This window comes from Lynx canadensis, chromosome A1 (genome assembly GCF_007474595.2).
Source record: "Lynx canadensis isolate LIC74 chromosome A1, mLynCan4.pri.v2, whole genome shotgun sequence".
In the NCBI taxonomy this organism is placed as follows: Eukaryota; Metazoa; Chordata; class Mammalia; order Carnivora; family Felidae; genus Lynx; species Lynx canadensis.
Window position 1 is genome coordinate 24,704,175 of NC_044303.2, and position 17,068 is coordinate 24,721,242.

General features: G+C 43.6%; 1 protein-coding gene across 1 annotated transcript in view; it reads left to right on the forward strand.

Moving 5' to 3' along the window:
- Nucleotides 1-17,068, forward strand: part of CPB2 (carboxypeptidase B2) — a 51,029-nt gene that overhangs the window by 843 nt on the left and 33,118 nt on the right. The window contains exons 2-4 of the mRNA XM_030310949.1: nt 12,311-12,386; nt 14,571-14,695; nt 16,211-16,319. Of these exons, the coding sequence (XP_030166809.1) occupies nt 12,311-12,386; nt 14,571-14,695; nt 16,211-16,319 (310 nt within the window). The remainder of the gene's footprint in view (nt 1-12,310; nt 12,387-14,570; nt 14,696-16,210; nt 16,320-17,068) is intronic.

Consider the following 17,068-nt stretch of genomic DNA (forward strand, 5'->3'; position numbering starts at 1 on the left):
CTAATTCTTATGTTGCTTACGAGAGTGATTCCCTAGAGATCTTCTTCTAAAACCAGTTAGCAGAACACAAATGAACCAGCACATAGAATATGACGTATAACGAATAGTTCCAAGTTATGTGTAAGATTGTAATGTATTAACTAGTGAATTCATAAGTTTTAAAAATTGATACTGTTTCCTTTGGGATTACCTTATCATTTCCCCTTCGTTTGGCTTCTATGATTCTTTTCTTCTCTAATTATCTCTGAGACAAATGCCTCTCCCCACTTAGTGAATGGTAAAGAGAGAAAGGACATACTAGGGACAGGGAAAAGCGTACCAAAAAAACTTTTCTAGGTCAGAAAGAGCCGCTGGACAGCATTTAAGAAAACAGAGCTTGAGAGCCTGACGCTGTGTTTGTACATCATCACCGATCTAACTGTACTTGGTTGACTCTTTTTTGTTCAATATGATTACCAAGTGTCATGCAACAAATTCCATCACCGAATAACGATTGTCATTGAATTGACATGGGAGTCAAATTGCTACAATAATTGGTGACTCATACCTCTATGTGTTATCAATGAATCAGGTGACTATAATTTCTAAAATCCTTGCCAGATCTAACATCCCATAACTTGATGGTTGGTTTTAATTAAAGGTAAGCAAGAAGGAAGGAGGAAAACTGATATCAACGTGTCCAGCTGGGTACTGTAGACATTGGCAGTGTCATCTACAGAGAGGAGAAAGGGAGGGGACACATGGTTATTTGGCACCTGTGTTGCCCCATGCGCTGGGCTCGACGACTTGGAAATGTCATCTCCTACACCCTAGGAATCGTTGTGATGCCATCTTAAAGAGAAGGAAACTGAGCCCTAGAAAGGGTAAATCAAACAGGAAGCGAAGAGTTTGGATTCAAAGCCACCTTCCCCTCATTCCAACTCGTTTCACTGCGTAGTACCGCCTCTAAAAAGTCTAGAAATTAGGAAGAGAGCTAATTTGATGGAGGTCAGACTTAGTCATAGTGAGTTCGCAGAGAGAAGACAGGTGGTCCGGAGGGCAGCCTGGGAGAGATGCGGGCTGGAAGTCCGGTATCAAGGTCCTCACCTGCGGTGGGTGAGGGGTGATGCCGGGCCAGCCCCTCGCCAGCATCCTCGGGGCGGGTGGGGGGGGGGGCTGGCTGCCGTGGAGCTCGGTGAGCTCACCTGCCTGCCACCATCTGGGTCACACCGTGAACTGAATTCCTAGATAAGACAATCATTGACGAGATACTCCAAAAGCTTTCCCATGTCACTTCAAAATGGCGAAAGCATAAAACAGTTAGTGGAACTAAATATTACGCAAATAAAATAAATTATATATAATTTTATATATATAAAATATATATATTTACGGCCTATTAATTATATAAGGCCTAAATTATATATATATATATATATATATATATATATATATATTTACTGCCTATTATCGAAGCTAAAAGGGAAATCTAATTTCATTCAGGGCGAGAGACTTTGATGAATTATCTCTGGGGGCGAGAATACAACCCCTTCCAAAAAGAGCTAACAGCCTGGCTTTTCCCAAAAGCTGTTCTTTGTTACTGTTTTCTTGTCGGGGTCATTTTCCTAATAACGCTTTGTGTTCAGGCAACCTCTTAGTGGCTGGTTTGGAGGTGCATTTTGATACGTCTCATCAGTGAAACGCCCCCGGAAAGAGAACAAAAAAACTTTTAAAGGCATAAATGCCATATGCCAGAGAGAAAGGCAGGCGAGCAAACAAACAAAAACCAAAACAGGTCTCTGTAGTCAGTTGCTATTAAAGGCCAAACACGGGAAAGGGCAAAAATGAAATACTAGCAAGAACCTTCTAAACAGAGACATTAATTGTGTTGTGCTCTGATTGCCTAAGTGCAGCCTGTCAGCGGAGGCTATTTATTTGAAACAGACAAGTGGGGGAAAGTGCAAAGAAAAGAAGGAAAAAGAATGGGAGAGTGGAGGATGGTTGAGGAGAGAGGGCTTCTGAATTATTAATAGACCAGAGGACTTGTTCCTTCTGTCGACTTCATACACTATCTGCCGCCTGGAGACCAGTTTATTCTCTTTCCCTTGGTTCCCCCTGATATATTATTTTCATCTGAAGGAGCAGGGCACCATTGGCCTTAAAAAGCTGTAGTGCATAAAACAAAATTGTAGCCTTGAGCTATGTTCCATTGTTCAGAGGCGTCTCCCCAGCTTTTCAAATTCAAACATCATCTTTCAGAACTAGGGCAAATGTGAACCTTCTCCTTGTAAACCATAGCAGGGGACAGAGCTTGATGAAAATAATCATATTCTTAGAGGGGAAGCAACAGAGGAAATGCTGTCTAGTATTAATCTGGAGATAGCCCCGGAGCTGCGACTTACAAGTTATGCAGCCTTGGACGATTTACTTGTCCTCTTTGAGCACTGGTTTATTTTTTTGTGTAAAACGACCTGTTATTTCACTGTGCTCACACTTTTAATTCTATATTTAATGCAAGACTCGTTGTGTTTTTTTTTTTAATTTTCAAACGGCTATTAGTTAAATCCTGTAACTGTATCACTTCACAGATGCAATCAAAACATGTCTTTATGTTTTCGTGTCCCTTTGCCCCATTACATTCCATGTGACGGAATAATCTTTCTCTGCCCCTGCAGGGAAAGTGTGCAAATTCTGACTTTTTAGTCTGCTCTCAAGTAACTGATATTTTTGGGGTCGTGTTAATGCACAATCTCGATTTAGAGACTAGAATATTCGGTCCCCTCAAGATATTATGCAAATGTCAGTCTTTAAAGGAGAACAACCCTTCATCCCTCTCCATACATACACCTGACCCTTTTTCTCATTAGTCCTTTTCTTGGGCTTTAACTTCTTTGGAATGTTTAAGATTCCTTTGCTGAGGAATTTTCCAGACCAGGGATAGATGCATCTCTTGCGACTCCGTGTTTCACCGCTAGGAATCTTGCATTCACTCCCAGGTTCTTGCCCTGTGGGTGACACTATCAGTCAACATCTGAGTTCTAACTAAGCACCATGAGGGGTTTCTTCGTTTGGCTTTGATTACTCTCCAGCCAACTAGAGACCAGGTCCATTCAAGTTTAGCTTCCTTGGAAGCAAGCCAGTCACCAGCCCTTGCGTCTCTAAACTCGAGGGAACATGTTCAGACTGTGCCATTACCCCTCGGCAGTCCTCCCTCTCAGGTGGAAATGAAGTAAGTAACGCCCCCAAACTTCATGCCCTTTGGGAGAAGGGGTACTGACCGAACTGCGACAATTTGCTCCAAAGAAATATTTGCACCACTCTCCTCCCTTTCTCCGCTCAGACCACTTTTCATAGCCTCTTTCTGATGAAGTAAGGGGGCATAGAGTCAGGAAGCTGACTCTCAGGAACTGTGTAAGTTCTCCATTAGGTGACCCGACAGGACCCTCGTCCCATTCCCTGATTCCATGGTGCTGGCACATTAGCCAAACAGATGGAGACAGAAGAGTGTAGCTCATCACAGCTGGTGAGCTTGGACACGTTGGACACTTGGACACATTAATATATTTTATGGTGTGTTCTTACTGTCATAATGTTAGCCCTCCCCTTTTCCCAATTTACACTTCTGTATTTTCTCAATTTTTTTTCTCCTTAAGACAGAAACTCATTGGGATAACACACGTTTTTACTTTTACCTTTTCTTTTTCTTTCTCTTTCTGTCGACTCACTTGGGTCAACTACATTAGAAAAATGCCCTCATCTTCTAGTCAACACAACACTTCCCTTACATGGATTTGGAATTCGGCCTGTTTGAATAATGGAGAGGTCATCGCCTTGTAAGGCATCCCATCCCATTGTTAGCGTCACTCGTCAGGAAGTTCGTTATAATGAATTATAATTCTAATGATAAGGATTTACTTATATGACTCCCCGCTTTTTTGTACCTCACATCAAAAGGGGGCTTGGAGTTTTTTACTCTTTGGTTTCAATTCCCCAAATGGGGCCCGACCACCTTGTAAATAAGGGCCACAATCCTGACCCCAGGTTTTAAGACCCTTGATTCAGGTCAGGTCCCATCCTGCCCATTTTACTCGTTTCACTTCCTGGTGCATTCCAACATAAGCCCCATATTCCTGCCCACCCGGATCACTTGTCATTCCTTGAGCTCTGATTTTGCCTTTCCACTTACGCATCAACACTTATACCATTTCACCTCCGATCCATTTGCCAAACTTCCACCTGTCTCGGTCATCTGGCCTCACTTCCCTTTCTTTGCCAGATCCTGCCCACCTCAGAAGTCCAACTCAGAGTGCCTCCCCTCTCTGACGACCTCAGCCCCAAATAACTTTTGACTTTGCATTCTTGTAACAGAGAATACAATCTCAGAGAGCACTTACATGGTTTATCCCACACATTAGATGTTTGTATCTGTTGTGGAATAGTTTCCCCAGGAAGCAGGCTCTGAGATGGAGATTTTGCATGTAGGAAGTTTACTGGAAAGTGATCTCGGGACCAACATTTGTGCAGGAATGAAGGAAAGAGAACTGGGCAGAGAAGGGATTGAACGGTGACACAGTCACACAAAGGCCTGGGAGCCCTGAAGCTGAGTTGTCCTTGCAGAGCTGTCCTTGCAGAGCTGAGTTGTCCTTGCAGAGCTGTCCCAAACTGGGGCAAAGGGCATATACCTCTATAACCCATATTTATTAGTGGGATGTGGACTGTACTTGGGAGGGGGCATGACCTTGGCAGCATGGCCTTCTTCAGTCAAGGAAGAGTCCCGGAAAGGGACTCGAGTTGACAGCTGCCAACACTTGCAGAGCTGGGAAAATGAAAGTTCTTTCCTGGATGGGGACCTGAGGAGCACAATATGCCACCTCCTACAGTTCAGTTTTTGTGCCATTCAGATCAACCTGCTTCAAAAATCAGCTTTGGGAGCAGCTCCTCTGGGATTCTGGTTGCTCTCTTCTCCTGGAGGAAAGATACGAGAGGAGCATTAGTGGAATGAACTGCATCCCACCACAGCTATACCTGGTCTTGAGACAATAAGCAATACTCACCATTTTCCTTTTCTACAATCCATTCTGTTTTCCCCTCAGCAGCGCCTACCATGGTCTAGGCAACCCACCTGGTGAAATGACCCAGACCTCTGACCTTCAAAGGTCTCAGCCTCCCATCACCATGCCCTCTTGAGCCGTGGCTGTTGGCCTCGTCCATAGACATCAAAACCGGACGAGTATTATAGAATGCCTAAGCTTATCAAGAATACCGAATGTATTCTTCCCTGCCAGCTCAATTGTGTGCATGCACCCCTCGATAGCCTCCTGATGATCAAAGTCACTTACACCTTCCAGAAGAACTCTTCTCCTTCCTGATGATCTTTGGGGACAAGGAGACTGCAATAACTGTCTGTTTAACAAGACTCTTGCCAAGACTCTTGCCATGAAGAAGCTTTTCTTCTCTGGGAACCAGAAATTTTAAATTTACAGAGCCGTGTTTATAGATTTCAAGTACAAATTCCCCAAATTCACCTGGAATGATGGTAAAGAAAGCTACTTCAATCTGGTTCCTGGCACCATGTATTCTAGCTTGTGGGGACACCACACCATATAACGATTATTGATTTAAAATATATATTGCATCCTAAGAGGATGTTGCCTCTTTCCAAGCTAGCACCTCAGCTAATCCATTCTAATGGCTGTATGAGGCTGGCAGCTTCTGAGTGGTGTGGTAGGTGATATGCCCAGTGGATCCCACAGTAATGTGCCCATTCTGCACATCCCTTGTTGTAAAGTGGATCCCCTAATTGGTTACAGTATTAGGTGAGATCCAGTATCGATCAAACACTATGTAAGTCCTTGTATGGTAACATTAGCTGTGGCCCTGCAGGTAGAAGAGGCAAATCAAGACCCAGAGCAGAAGGGGAGCAAAGTAGGCAATTTCTCACCAAGCGGTTGCTTGGTCTCTTCAAAGTATAGTGCTGATTAAAGGGCTTGATTTTGGCTTCTGTTGCTGGCAAGTTGGACATTTGGCAACAAGAGTTGCCCTATCAATCTTGGTGAGTAAGAACCCATCCCACGGGGCCACGCATAGCTTCATGTTTGCCATCATGGCTATTCTGTTCAAGGGCCCTTTGTGCCAGCACTGGGGTGACTGTTGACAGAGCCCAACTAATATCAACTGCCCACTTATTTTGTTTACATAGTTATTGAGTGCCTATTGTTTTGTGGGTGCTCTACGTTAGGTGTTACAATGTGCTACAAAGATTGTACTTTCTCCCCACTTCCATAGTCCTCCACGAAGCAGATGCCAAGGTGGGATGAGACATGCAAGAGATGTATTGAGAAAAGAGAGGAAAAAAGCGAGAAGGGGATAAGAAGAGGTTCTAGGGAGAGATGTGAGACTGCAGTGCAGGTTTGCAGTGGAGGAGAAAGAGGAGGAAGCAAAGTGGAACACGGAAGGTCTTAGATCATAGTGCACCTCTAAGAAAGGTTTTGCAAAGTTGGTAAGACCGTTCTTGAGCTCACGTCACCCATCAGAAGAGCCCCTCATCTTTCAGCAGTGAGCCTGCGTTAGTGTCCCCGCCATGCTCACTTATTAGCTGGACGCAGCCAGTGAAAACTGTGGCCTTAGCACTAACATGAGGACAGATTTCCAGCACAGCAGCTGGGGCCTTCCATCAATTACACATATTACAGCTGGTGATCCTAGAGGTGTTCTCAGGGCCACTCCACTCCTCCATTAGCTGGTCATAAGGGACGTCCACATGTGGCAGATGTCAGTATGAGCTGAGAGAGAGGTCCTGGTGTAACAGTAGGGGATGCCACAGGGGTCTGGGCCCCCTGCTCAGGCACCTCATTTGTGTCCCCGAACCCTACTCGCGCCCGATCCCGGATGTTCTGCTTCTGTCTTAGGATGGTTTGCTGGTTGGCCCACCCAACCTCACGACGTGACAACTGTATTAGTTTCCTATTGCTACTGTAACAAATGAGGACGGGGGGGGGGGGGTCGTAAAACAACACAAATTTATTTTCTTAGCTTTCTGTAGTTTAGAAATTAAAAATGGGTCTCCCCGGCCTGAAATCAAGGTGTCAGCCACCACTGTGTTCTTCTCTAAAGGCTCCGAGGGGAAAATCTGCTTCTTTGCTTTTTCCAGTTCCTAGAGGACACCCTCATTCCTTGGCTTGCGGCCCCTGCTTTTATCTTCAAAGGCAGCAGACGCAGATTGAGTCCTTTTTGCATTGAATTACCCTGATCTCTTCTCGGGCCAAGTCCCCCTCTGCTTCGCTCTCTGTCTCCCCTCTCCACTTTTGAGGATCTTTGCAAAAGCACTGGGTTTACCCGGATAATCTAACACGATCGCCTCGTCTCAAAATATCGAACTATATTTGCAAAGTCGCTTTCACCATGTAAGGCTCACAGGTTCTAGGGACCAGGACATGGACATTTTAGGGGGCCATCATTCCGCCTGCCAGAGTGCATATGACAGGACACAGGTCATGATGGGTGAGACTGACTCCATGACCACGAGCTACCCAGGGTCAGGCATTCCCTTTCTACCAGGGCATGCCAGGAACTGGTTTTTTTCAAAGGTGTATAATTCTCCTTGGCAGATGTCATGGCCTTGCTGTAGGTATCTATGCTGTGACTCTCCTGTTGGGACATGCCAAAACCTCTAAATGGCATCTTTTCCCACTGCAGAGGCCTCTAATCCTTTATAGTCGGAGAGGCCATATGGCTCAAGTGTCAGGGCTTCTTATGCCGCAGCCTGAAACTTTCTTCTCTGGGCCTCTCAGTCACAAAGATGATATTCTTTCCTGTTACCCAAGAAATGGGTGGAAACAGTATTTCCAGGTGAGGTAGATCCAGAACCCGAGACCTCCCAGGAATCGTGCTCCTTTCCTTATCAGGAGAAGTATAAGATGGGTGCTTCCTTTGGGAGGGAATTTCCCAGGCTATCCCAGATCACGAGACCTTTAAACTTTCCCTAGTATGACTCAGAGTTACCTGAGTACATTTGCCATAAGTTTCTTTGGGAAGGGACAGAGGAAGTCACGATCATATACCCTTTCTTTTTTTTTTTTTAATTTTTTTAACATTTATTTATTTTTGAGACAGAGAGAGACAGAGCATGAACGGGGGAGGGTCAGAGAGAGGGAGACACAGAATCTGAAACAGGCTCCGGGCTCTGAGCAGTCAGCACAGAGCCCGACGCAGGGCTCGAACTCACGGACCGCGAGATCTTGACCTGAGCCGAAGTCGGCCACCCAACCGACTGAGCCACCCAGGCGCCCCGATCATATACCCTTTCTATGCCATTGCAGGGTCTTTCCTTGTGGGGACCTGGCTCCCCATTTCAGGCAGGAGATTCCGGGTCTAAGAACTGGCCTGCATCCTGGAAACTGGGCGATGGGTTGTGACTCTTGATTGGGAGAGCTGCCCTTAGCTCCTCGCATATTCATCCTTGATTATTTTGATTGTAAAGGTTGGGCAATACTTTTGCTGGCCGGTATTTACCTTGCTTCTGGGAACTCTGTGTTCTCTTAACTAACCCCGTAGATTTCCGCGGGTCATGCCCTCTGGCTGCCACGCTGACCTTGCTGTTCATTAAAATAATTGGGCCCAGCTAGTCAAGGGTGGTGAAACACTGCCACCTGGCTTCTATTGTGTACCTCTTTCAACACCCCCATTGTTATTCTGCAATGTCATCCCTTACCGTCAGCTCTCAGGATCTACTCCCACCTAATACCCTCTTTTTTTTTTTTTAATTTATTTTAATGTTTATTTATTTGTTTTATTTTATCTTATTTTTTGATGTTATTTATTTTTGAAGGAGAGAGAGAGAGACAGAGCGTTGGGGGGGGGGGTTGCAGAGAGAGAGGGAGACATAGGATCCTAAGCAGGCTCCAGGCTCTGAGCTGTCAGCAGCCCAGAGCACCCCCCCCACACCCGACAATGCAGGGCTCGAACCCGTAAACCCCGAGATCATGACCTGAGCCAAAGTCGGAGGCTTAACCGGCTGAGCCAGCCAGGCGCCCCCGTTTATTTATTTTTGAGAGACAGAGAGGCAGAGCGCAAGTGGGGGAGGGGCAGAGAGAGAGAGAGACGCAGAATCTGAAGCAGGCTCCAGGCTCCGAGCTGTCAGCACAGAGCCAGATGCGGGGCTTGAACCTATGAGGCATGAGATCGTGACCTGAGACGAAGTTGGGCACTTAACTGACTGAGCCACCCAGGTGCCCCTTCTCATACCCTCTTAACTAGTAGCTAGGGTTAAGTCATGAAATAATCCGGCTGTGGAAGTGCCGAGTATATTAAGAAAGGAAAGGGACTATATCCCTAGAGAGGTACACTTGCCCATGACACAGCATTTGACATTTTAGCTAGATCCTTGGAAGGTGGTGCTAATTGCTGTTAGGATGGTTTTTGGAAGCTTGGAGAAAAGAGTGGCCTGCATTTAGTGAACTAGAAATGTCAGAGCTATTATGGCAGATGGTGAAAGAAAAGATTAAAAAAAAATTCCCCAAACAGGACGTGCCGGGTTAGAAAACCCACCACACTCCCCTGATGGGCTCAGAGCACCTTGGAAAACAATAAGGAATGTGCTAGCAAAAGGGTGGCTTTTTCACAGTCAGAGTAGCTTTTTATAAATAAGAGTTCTTTTTTGGTGAATAAATAATCCGGAAAGGCATAAAATTGGGGGGAAAAACACCGAGATATCATCCCCTTTAGAAAACATCATTAACATTTTGGTGATCATTCTTTCACGCATTTCTTTGTATATTTATATACACCCCGTGACCACAGAGTCCTTTATTTTTTGAGCGAGAGAGAGTCCACAAGTGAGGGAGAGGGACAGGTGCAGAAAGAGACAATCTCAAGCAGGCACCATGGTCAACACGGAGCCCAACACGGGGCTCGGGCTCAATCCCATGACCCTGGGATCATGACCTGAGCCAAAATCAAGAGTGGGACGCTCAACTGACTGAGCCCCCAAGGCACCCCTCTTTTATTTATTTTTTTTCAACGTTTTTTATTTATTTCTGGGACAGAGAGAGACAGAGCACGAACGGGGGAGGGGCAGAGAGAGAGGGAGACACAGAATCGGAAACAGGCTCCAGGCTCTGAGCCATCAGCCCAGAGACCGACGCGGGGCTCGAATTCACGGACCGCGAGATCGTGACCTGGCTGAAGTCGGACGCTTAACCGACTGCGCCACCCAGGCGCCCCATCACCCCTCTTTTAAAAAGCAATCTTATTTCCTCTCCCCACTTCCCTCACCTACCCAATCCTTCGAATGCCATTCCACACCACCCAAATCAATGTTAACTCTGTGCTGTTTCTTCGTTCATCAGTTTTCTCCTGCTTTTGACACAGGTAATTTTCCTTTTTCTAATTTATTTATTTTTCACAAAAATGGGATAATATTGTATAGACTTCCCCACATCTTGCTTCTCTCCCTTAGTGCATCATGTAAATCCCCCTCAGGTAAATCTAACTCCTTCTTTATAATGGTTACAAAACATTCTAGAATGTACAGACACTACCAGCGTTCAACAGTTCTGTTACTGACAAGCATTCGTGGGGTTTCTGGTTATTGTTACTATGAATGGTGCTGCGGTATCTGCCTTTGAACATATTTCCTTAAGCACTGGTTGAATAATTTAATGCTAAAACCTTACCAGAGATTGACGCAAAATTTCCTAGTCTATTTTTTTTCTGTGAGCCAGTCTTTCCTTCTTCTGAAAATCAAATCTCCATAGGCTTATTTCCAGAATTTAAAATCTTTCAATCGGGCTTTCTAAAATAAAACCATCTTCCACTCTATCAAAATTATTCTCATAAGTCACAAGTCAAGTGATGTCTTTTCCTAATTCTTAATTGCCTACAACATAAAGACCGATTTCTCAGCATGCATTCAAAATTTTCTCTAGAGAAGGACTGAAATAAGTTTTCAAACTCATTTCTATTTAGCTACTCTCCTATCCTACACTTGGCAACAATGAACAGCTTGCTATTCCCCAACAGTGCCCTTTTGTCTCCTGCCACAGTGCCTTTACACGCTCTAAGTTACCCAATCATCACCTCCATGAAGCCTTTGCTAATAATGACAAGCAGAAGTTGTCATAACCTCTTTTATATTTCCAGAGCTCTAGTTACATGTTTTTTTTTAATGTTATAGAAGAGTACCAAATTATTTCTCAAACTTTTTGTACCAGTTTATATTTTCACCAGTAGTGGAAATGATTTCCTAAAGCCCCTCCTCCTTGCTAACACTGGATGCTGTCTGACTTTTTAATTTTTCCAATTGAGTGGTTGTGAAATGGAATCCCCTTACAACTTTAATTTTTAATTTTCTGACTCACTAATGAAGTACAGTATTTCCATTCAATTATTTTTTTGTGACAAGTGGGTACTATAATTCCTTTCTGTAGTCTAGATACTAATCCTTTATCAGTTACACATATTGAAAATATCTTGTTTGTTTATCTTTTTTCTCTTTATGATGTCTTTTTTTATCCATCATTTCCTTCTAGGTTTGGGCTGTATTGTGTGGTAAGAGCTCTTGCCCAATTTCTATGAAATTAAAATGTATCTAACCCCAAGAAGTAGCAGTTCCACTTGTAGACAAATTCCAGCCCAATATATTCTTCAGCACAGATGATAACCCTGAACATACAATGTTGAGGGAGAAAAAATAAGATACAGAAGGACACATACAGTATACCAATTTTATAGAGTTACATCAAGCAAACCTAAGGATGTCTTAAGAATCTACACATTCAAGAATCCATCATGTGTTCAAGAATCCATAGTACAGAGAAAAAGTAAGGGAATGAGCAAAGTGAAAATTTAGGGTAGTGGGTACCTTTTGGGATGTGGTAAGGAGGCAAAGTGGGGAGGAACCCACAAGGAGCTTCAAGGACACCAATAACATTGGATTTCTTAAGTGGCGTAATGGGTTCCCAGGCATTCATTTTATTATGTAATAAGCTAGTGTTAGCATTAATATTCCCTTATGCATCAAATATTTAATTTTTAAAACTATAACTCATGCATGCGCACACACACACACACACACACACAGAAGAAAGAAGTCCGTACTCTGCAGACTGACTCCCATTCAAGAGAACTATTGACTTGGCAGTCGATTTGGAGCAGAAAGAATGAGAAAGTGTATGTTCTCTTTTTAACCCTTAGCCTGTAGCAAGAGCCTCTTTTCTTTTACTATTTAAAGTTTTTGTTTTTCCTTTTTACAATTACCTAGAGGATTATGTAAAAATAAACCTCATTTAAATTTTTTTATTTAACCTCAAAATTCTGTGTTATTCTTTCCCAGTGGCCAGGTTTTATCAGCTTTTCCTAGAACCTCCAGGCAAGTTCAGATTGTGCAGAATCTTACTACAACATATGAGGTAATTTTTCCCTCATTTATCTTTACGTTTGAGCCTTGAATAACATGGGTTTGAACTGCGTGGATCCGCTTACACACAGATATGTGAGAAAGAAAAGTATAGTACTGTAAATGTATTTTTCTTATGATTTTCTTAATAACATTTGATTTTTCCTAGTTTACTTTATTATAAAAATACAGTATATTCAGGTGCCTGGGTGGCTCAATCAGTTAAGTGTCAGACTCTTGATTTCAGTTCAGGTCATGATCTCACGGTTTGGTTTGTGAGATCGAGCCCCACGTTGGGCTCTACACTGATAGCACAGAGCCTGCTTGGGATTCTCTCTCTCTCTCTTTCTCTCTCTCTCTCTCTCTGCCCCTCTCCTGCTTGCACTTTCTTGCTCTCTCGAAATAAATCATAATCCATTGTTATTAAATAATTTATTATTCAATAAAAATCTCTCAAACTTAAATTAAAATACTGTATATAATATGTACAACATATAAAATATGTGTTCATCAACTGTTTATGTTATCAGTAAGCCTCCACTTAACAGTGGGCTATTAGTAGTTAAATTTGGGGGAGCTCAAAGTTATACGCAGATTTTCAACTGCACAGGAGTCAGCACCCCTAATGCCCACATTCTTCAAGGATCAACTGTATATCGGCTTCGTGGTGTCTAAATTTTGTGTGCCATGTTCTCTCATATGTTGTCTGACTTAAATATAGCTGACATAAACCCCTCTTCTTATAGCCTTCTTCCCCTCCCCATAATCACATGATTTTGCCGGTGCTAAAATCAAAACATTCTTCATTTGTGCTATTGGCTTTCCAGCCAATTTCATCATAGTAGCACTTTGGGAGTGAAAGTTGGTACTTACAAAGATGTTATGATGACAGAAGTCCAATAGAACTTTGCTTACAAAATAATGGTTCTTAAAAAGGAGTAGGCAGCAATACTACAGGGGAGCGTTTGTTAAAATCTTCATGCTTGGGACCCATCTGCCCAGAATGCCTAAGGTGTAGAAAGCTGACAAGAGTTACAAGATGTCATGGTAGAAAATTGATGGCCCCCTGCTTGTCAGTGAAGGTTCTCCTGAAGCAGACATCAAAACCAGGTTGAAGATGCCAGCTATGTGTACTAAGAGGAATGCTTGGGAAGGACGAAGAGGAGAAAGTCAGAGATGGCAGGGGGCACTTTCAGACCAGACACAGCTCTGACACTTTTGCAGAAACGGAGACTTTGTAGATTCCGGGGCAGTTCCGATGAAGGTCTGGCTAGACCAGTGGTCAGTCCTGAAGCCAAAGCCACCGGGCTTTGGAAACCCATATCTCGCAAGAAGGTCCTGCAAGAATATGCCCTCAGTGCCTGGTCCGTGGCTGGCTGCAGCCCCGGGGCAGCACGGCATCAGGCTCGGGTGGATCAAGAGGGGCAGTGGCTGGGAAGGCCTTTCAACTATGCTCCTCTCAACAGAAGCACCGAGTGGTGCGTTTTCATGGCCATCACACCATGGACAGAGGACATACCTCTGGAGGAAGCGTTAGAGATTTAGGATCTTAGTTCTTAGTCTACGTGTATGATTTTAGACACGCTGGCTGTGGGCCTTAATTTCTTCATTATTTCCACAATGGAAGTAGTAACACCCGCCTCGCCTACATCAAAGCATAATTATAATGGTCAAAGGAAATGGGTGTGAAAATGCTTGAAAAAAGTGCAGTAAAGTAGAAAAAAAAAAGTCAGTACTATTAAAAGTCGTTGCCCAAAGCCCATAATTGGATTAAAGAAAAGGAGTATCAACATGATAACAATATCAAGGACATGGAATTTTTATTAAAGAAGATCAACAGTAAATTAACTTTCTTTCTAGACAGAATTTCATTTCTCCTTTAAACATCTGACATACACAACCAGCTTTAGAGTTGGGTCATAAATATATTCATTGGCTCATTCATTCTTGTCTAACCAAATATTTATTGAGTGCCTTGTATGTTCCGGGGCCTCTCTACTGGGGTCACAGAAAAGAATAAGACGAGCTCCCTGCAAAATAAATGTTTACACTGCCACGTGTGTGAATGGGGACCAGCGGCTAGGAAATGTCTGTTTCACTTCTCCTATCGATACACGGTTTATGGCTTTAGCTATAGATGAGAAGGATGCAAACAACTGTTTTCGTTTTTATCAATTCTTCCCCTTGAAAAATGCAGATTGTTCTCTGGCAGCCGGTAACAGCTGAATTTATTGAGAAGAAGAAAGAAGTCCACTTTTTTGTGAATGCCTCTGATGTAAGCAACGTGAAAGCGAATTTACATGACAACGCGATTCTGTTCAGGTAGGCATCGTTCAGTATTTCTTGAGCAGCCATTAGACGCACCTATGAGGCATTGTATTAGCAGCCAGTATAATTGCTTTCTGGAAAAAATAAATACTTACACTGAACATGACAACACGGAAATCTCTGAAGTGGACCGGTGATGAAGTTTAAGTGGCCAGCTCTGCGACCTTGGACAAGCGGCTTCACCTCTCACAACCTGGGTCTCTTGCCTGGAAATGATTCAGACTCAGTGATCTGGGGATCTCCTATAGTTCCTCCTTATTCCTTCCTTTTTTCAGTTCCTCTGCTCTGTGCCTAGGCCTGGGGAGCAAAATTGTCATTCACTGTAGCAGGTTTTGTGGTATCTCTTGAAAAAGCAGCTGCTGAAGGGGATTCTGCTTCCTTCCTTGCTTTGCAAGGTCAGTGAACATTCCTGAACGTCTGGGCCAAACTAAACGTATCAGAGGCCATTTCTGTCCAGACGCCACACCCCCTTCCTCTCAGATGCTCCTGTTCAACGTCTCCGTACTATGTCCGCTGTTCAAGAGCCAGGATTCCACCTGCGACGCTAGCATTCCTGGAGGCCAAGCTCTCTCCCGCTCATCAATGGGCAGCCTTTGGATAAGACACTACGATGATTATTAGTAATATGTTATAGGTGTTTACCGCCTTCCTGGAACTGTGCTGAGCCCTTCTACACATTGCTTCATTTAATTCTTATTTACCTCTGTAAGATAGATACTGTCCTCATTAGGCAGATGTGAAAAAACTGTTTCATACTCACAAAGGAATTTCTCAAGATCATAACACATAGAACATGGCAGGGCAAAGAGTTGAACTCAGACCTCTCTGATGTCAAAGCCTTGGCTTTTATCCGCTGACCCCTCCAAAAAAAGGAATAACATTAAAATGATAGCTAACTTTCAAACTGTTCATCCCAGGTGATGCAACAGCTTAATTCACTTAAAATGTTTGCCTAGTTAACAGTGTGGCAATTCTCAAGAGAATTAAACAAGCTGCCTTTCTGGTACCTTCTCTTTCCCTGTGCTTCTGTTTCTCTAGAGATTTGATCATCTTTGGCTATGCAGAACATCTGGTGTAGGTCAATGGCTGTCACGATGAAAAACAAAAAGAAAAGGCTTTCTGCTTCTCCTTGGTCCTCAACTGAAAACAGAATAATACAATGTTAGTCTGGATTTAAGAAAGTTGTCCATTAACCTTAAAGACACTGACGAATCACAGTCAAGGAATGTTGGTAATGGTGAGGAAAGGGTGAGTTTGGGGGGGGCCTTCAAAACACATCACACAGGAGCCACTTTCTCTCCGCTCTCATGCGGGTTCCACCAAGAAGGTCTGTGAATTTCAGCTTGCTACCGCGTGAGGGGTTATTGTTTGCACCTTGATGAAGTTTACCTCGTTAAATTTCTCAGTGATTTTTTCCCCCCATGCTCACCTGTTGCTGTACCCGCAGTGGGCCGTGGGAGAATCAGAGTCCTGTTTGGAAATCAGCTGTCCCTCTGTTTCGTCCCCCAGCATCCTGGTGGAAGAAGTGGCAGATCTTATTCAACAGCAGACTGCCAATGACACGGTCAGCCCCCGGACCTCTTCTTCGTACTACGAACAGTATCACTCGCTGAATGAAGTAAGTCATTACGTTGCTCTCCAAAATCACTATTTTAATTTAATTAGCATGGCCATTTCAACCATGGGATATTATTAAAAAACAGAATTGGTGGAAGAGAGTAAAAAAAAAAATTACGATTAGGTTGATTATACGGTGGTAACCTAGCCTCTTGTCGATATCTTCCCCTGGGGAGATTGCATTCTGTTTAGTACCCTGCCTGTAAGCAGGCTGTTTGTCCAGAGTTGAGAGTGTCTCTAACTGCTAGCCGTAACACTACACGTTAAGGAACAACAGGAAATAAAAATAGGGCCTTTTTATTGACACTGCCCCAAAGAAATTAACAGTCTAATTAATCATGTGTCTTTGGACTATTACCCTGATCGTATTCTTACTGAATAATTGCTACATTTTCTCTCACTGAATTAGAGGAATTTACTCACTCATACTTAGTACATGGTAAATACGTGCGTTTTATTCCCCTTAGGAGGAATCTATTTAAACGAATAACGTTACTGATAATAATACCACTTGTATTTTTTTTTAACGTTTATTTATTTTTGAGACAGAGAGAGACAGAGCACGAACGGGGGAGGGGCAGAGAGAGAGGGAGACACAGAATCGGAAGCAGGCTCCAGGCTCTGAGCCATCAGCCCAGAGCCCGATGCGGGGCTCGAACTCACGAACCGCGAGATCGTGACCTGAGCTGAAGTCAGACGCTCAACCGACTCAGCCACTCAGGCGCCGCTGTATTTTAATCTTTAAGAAGT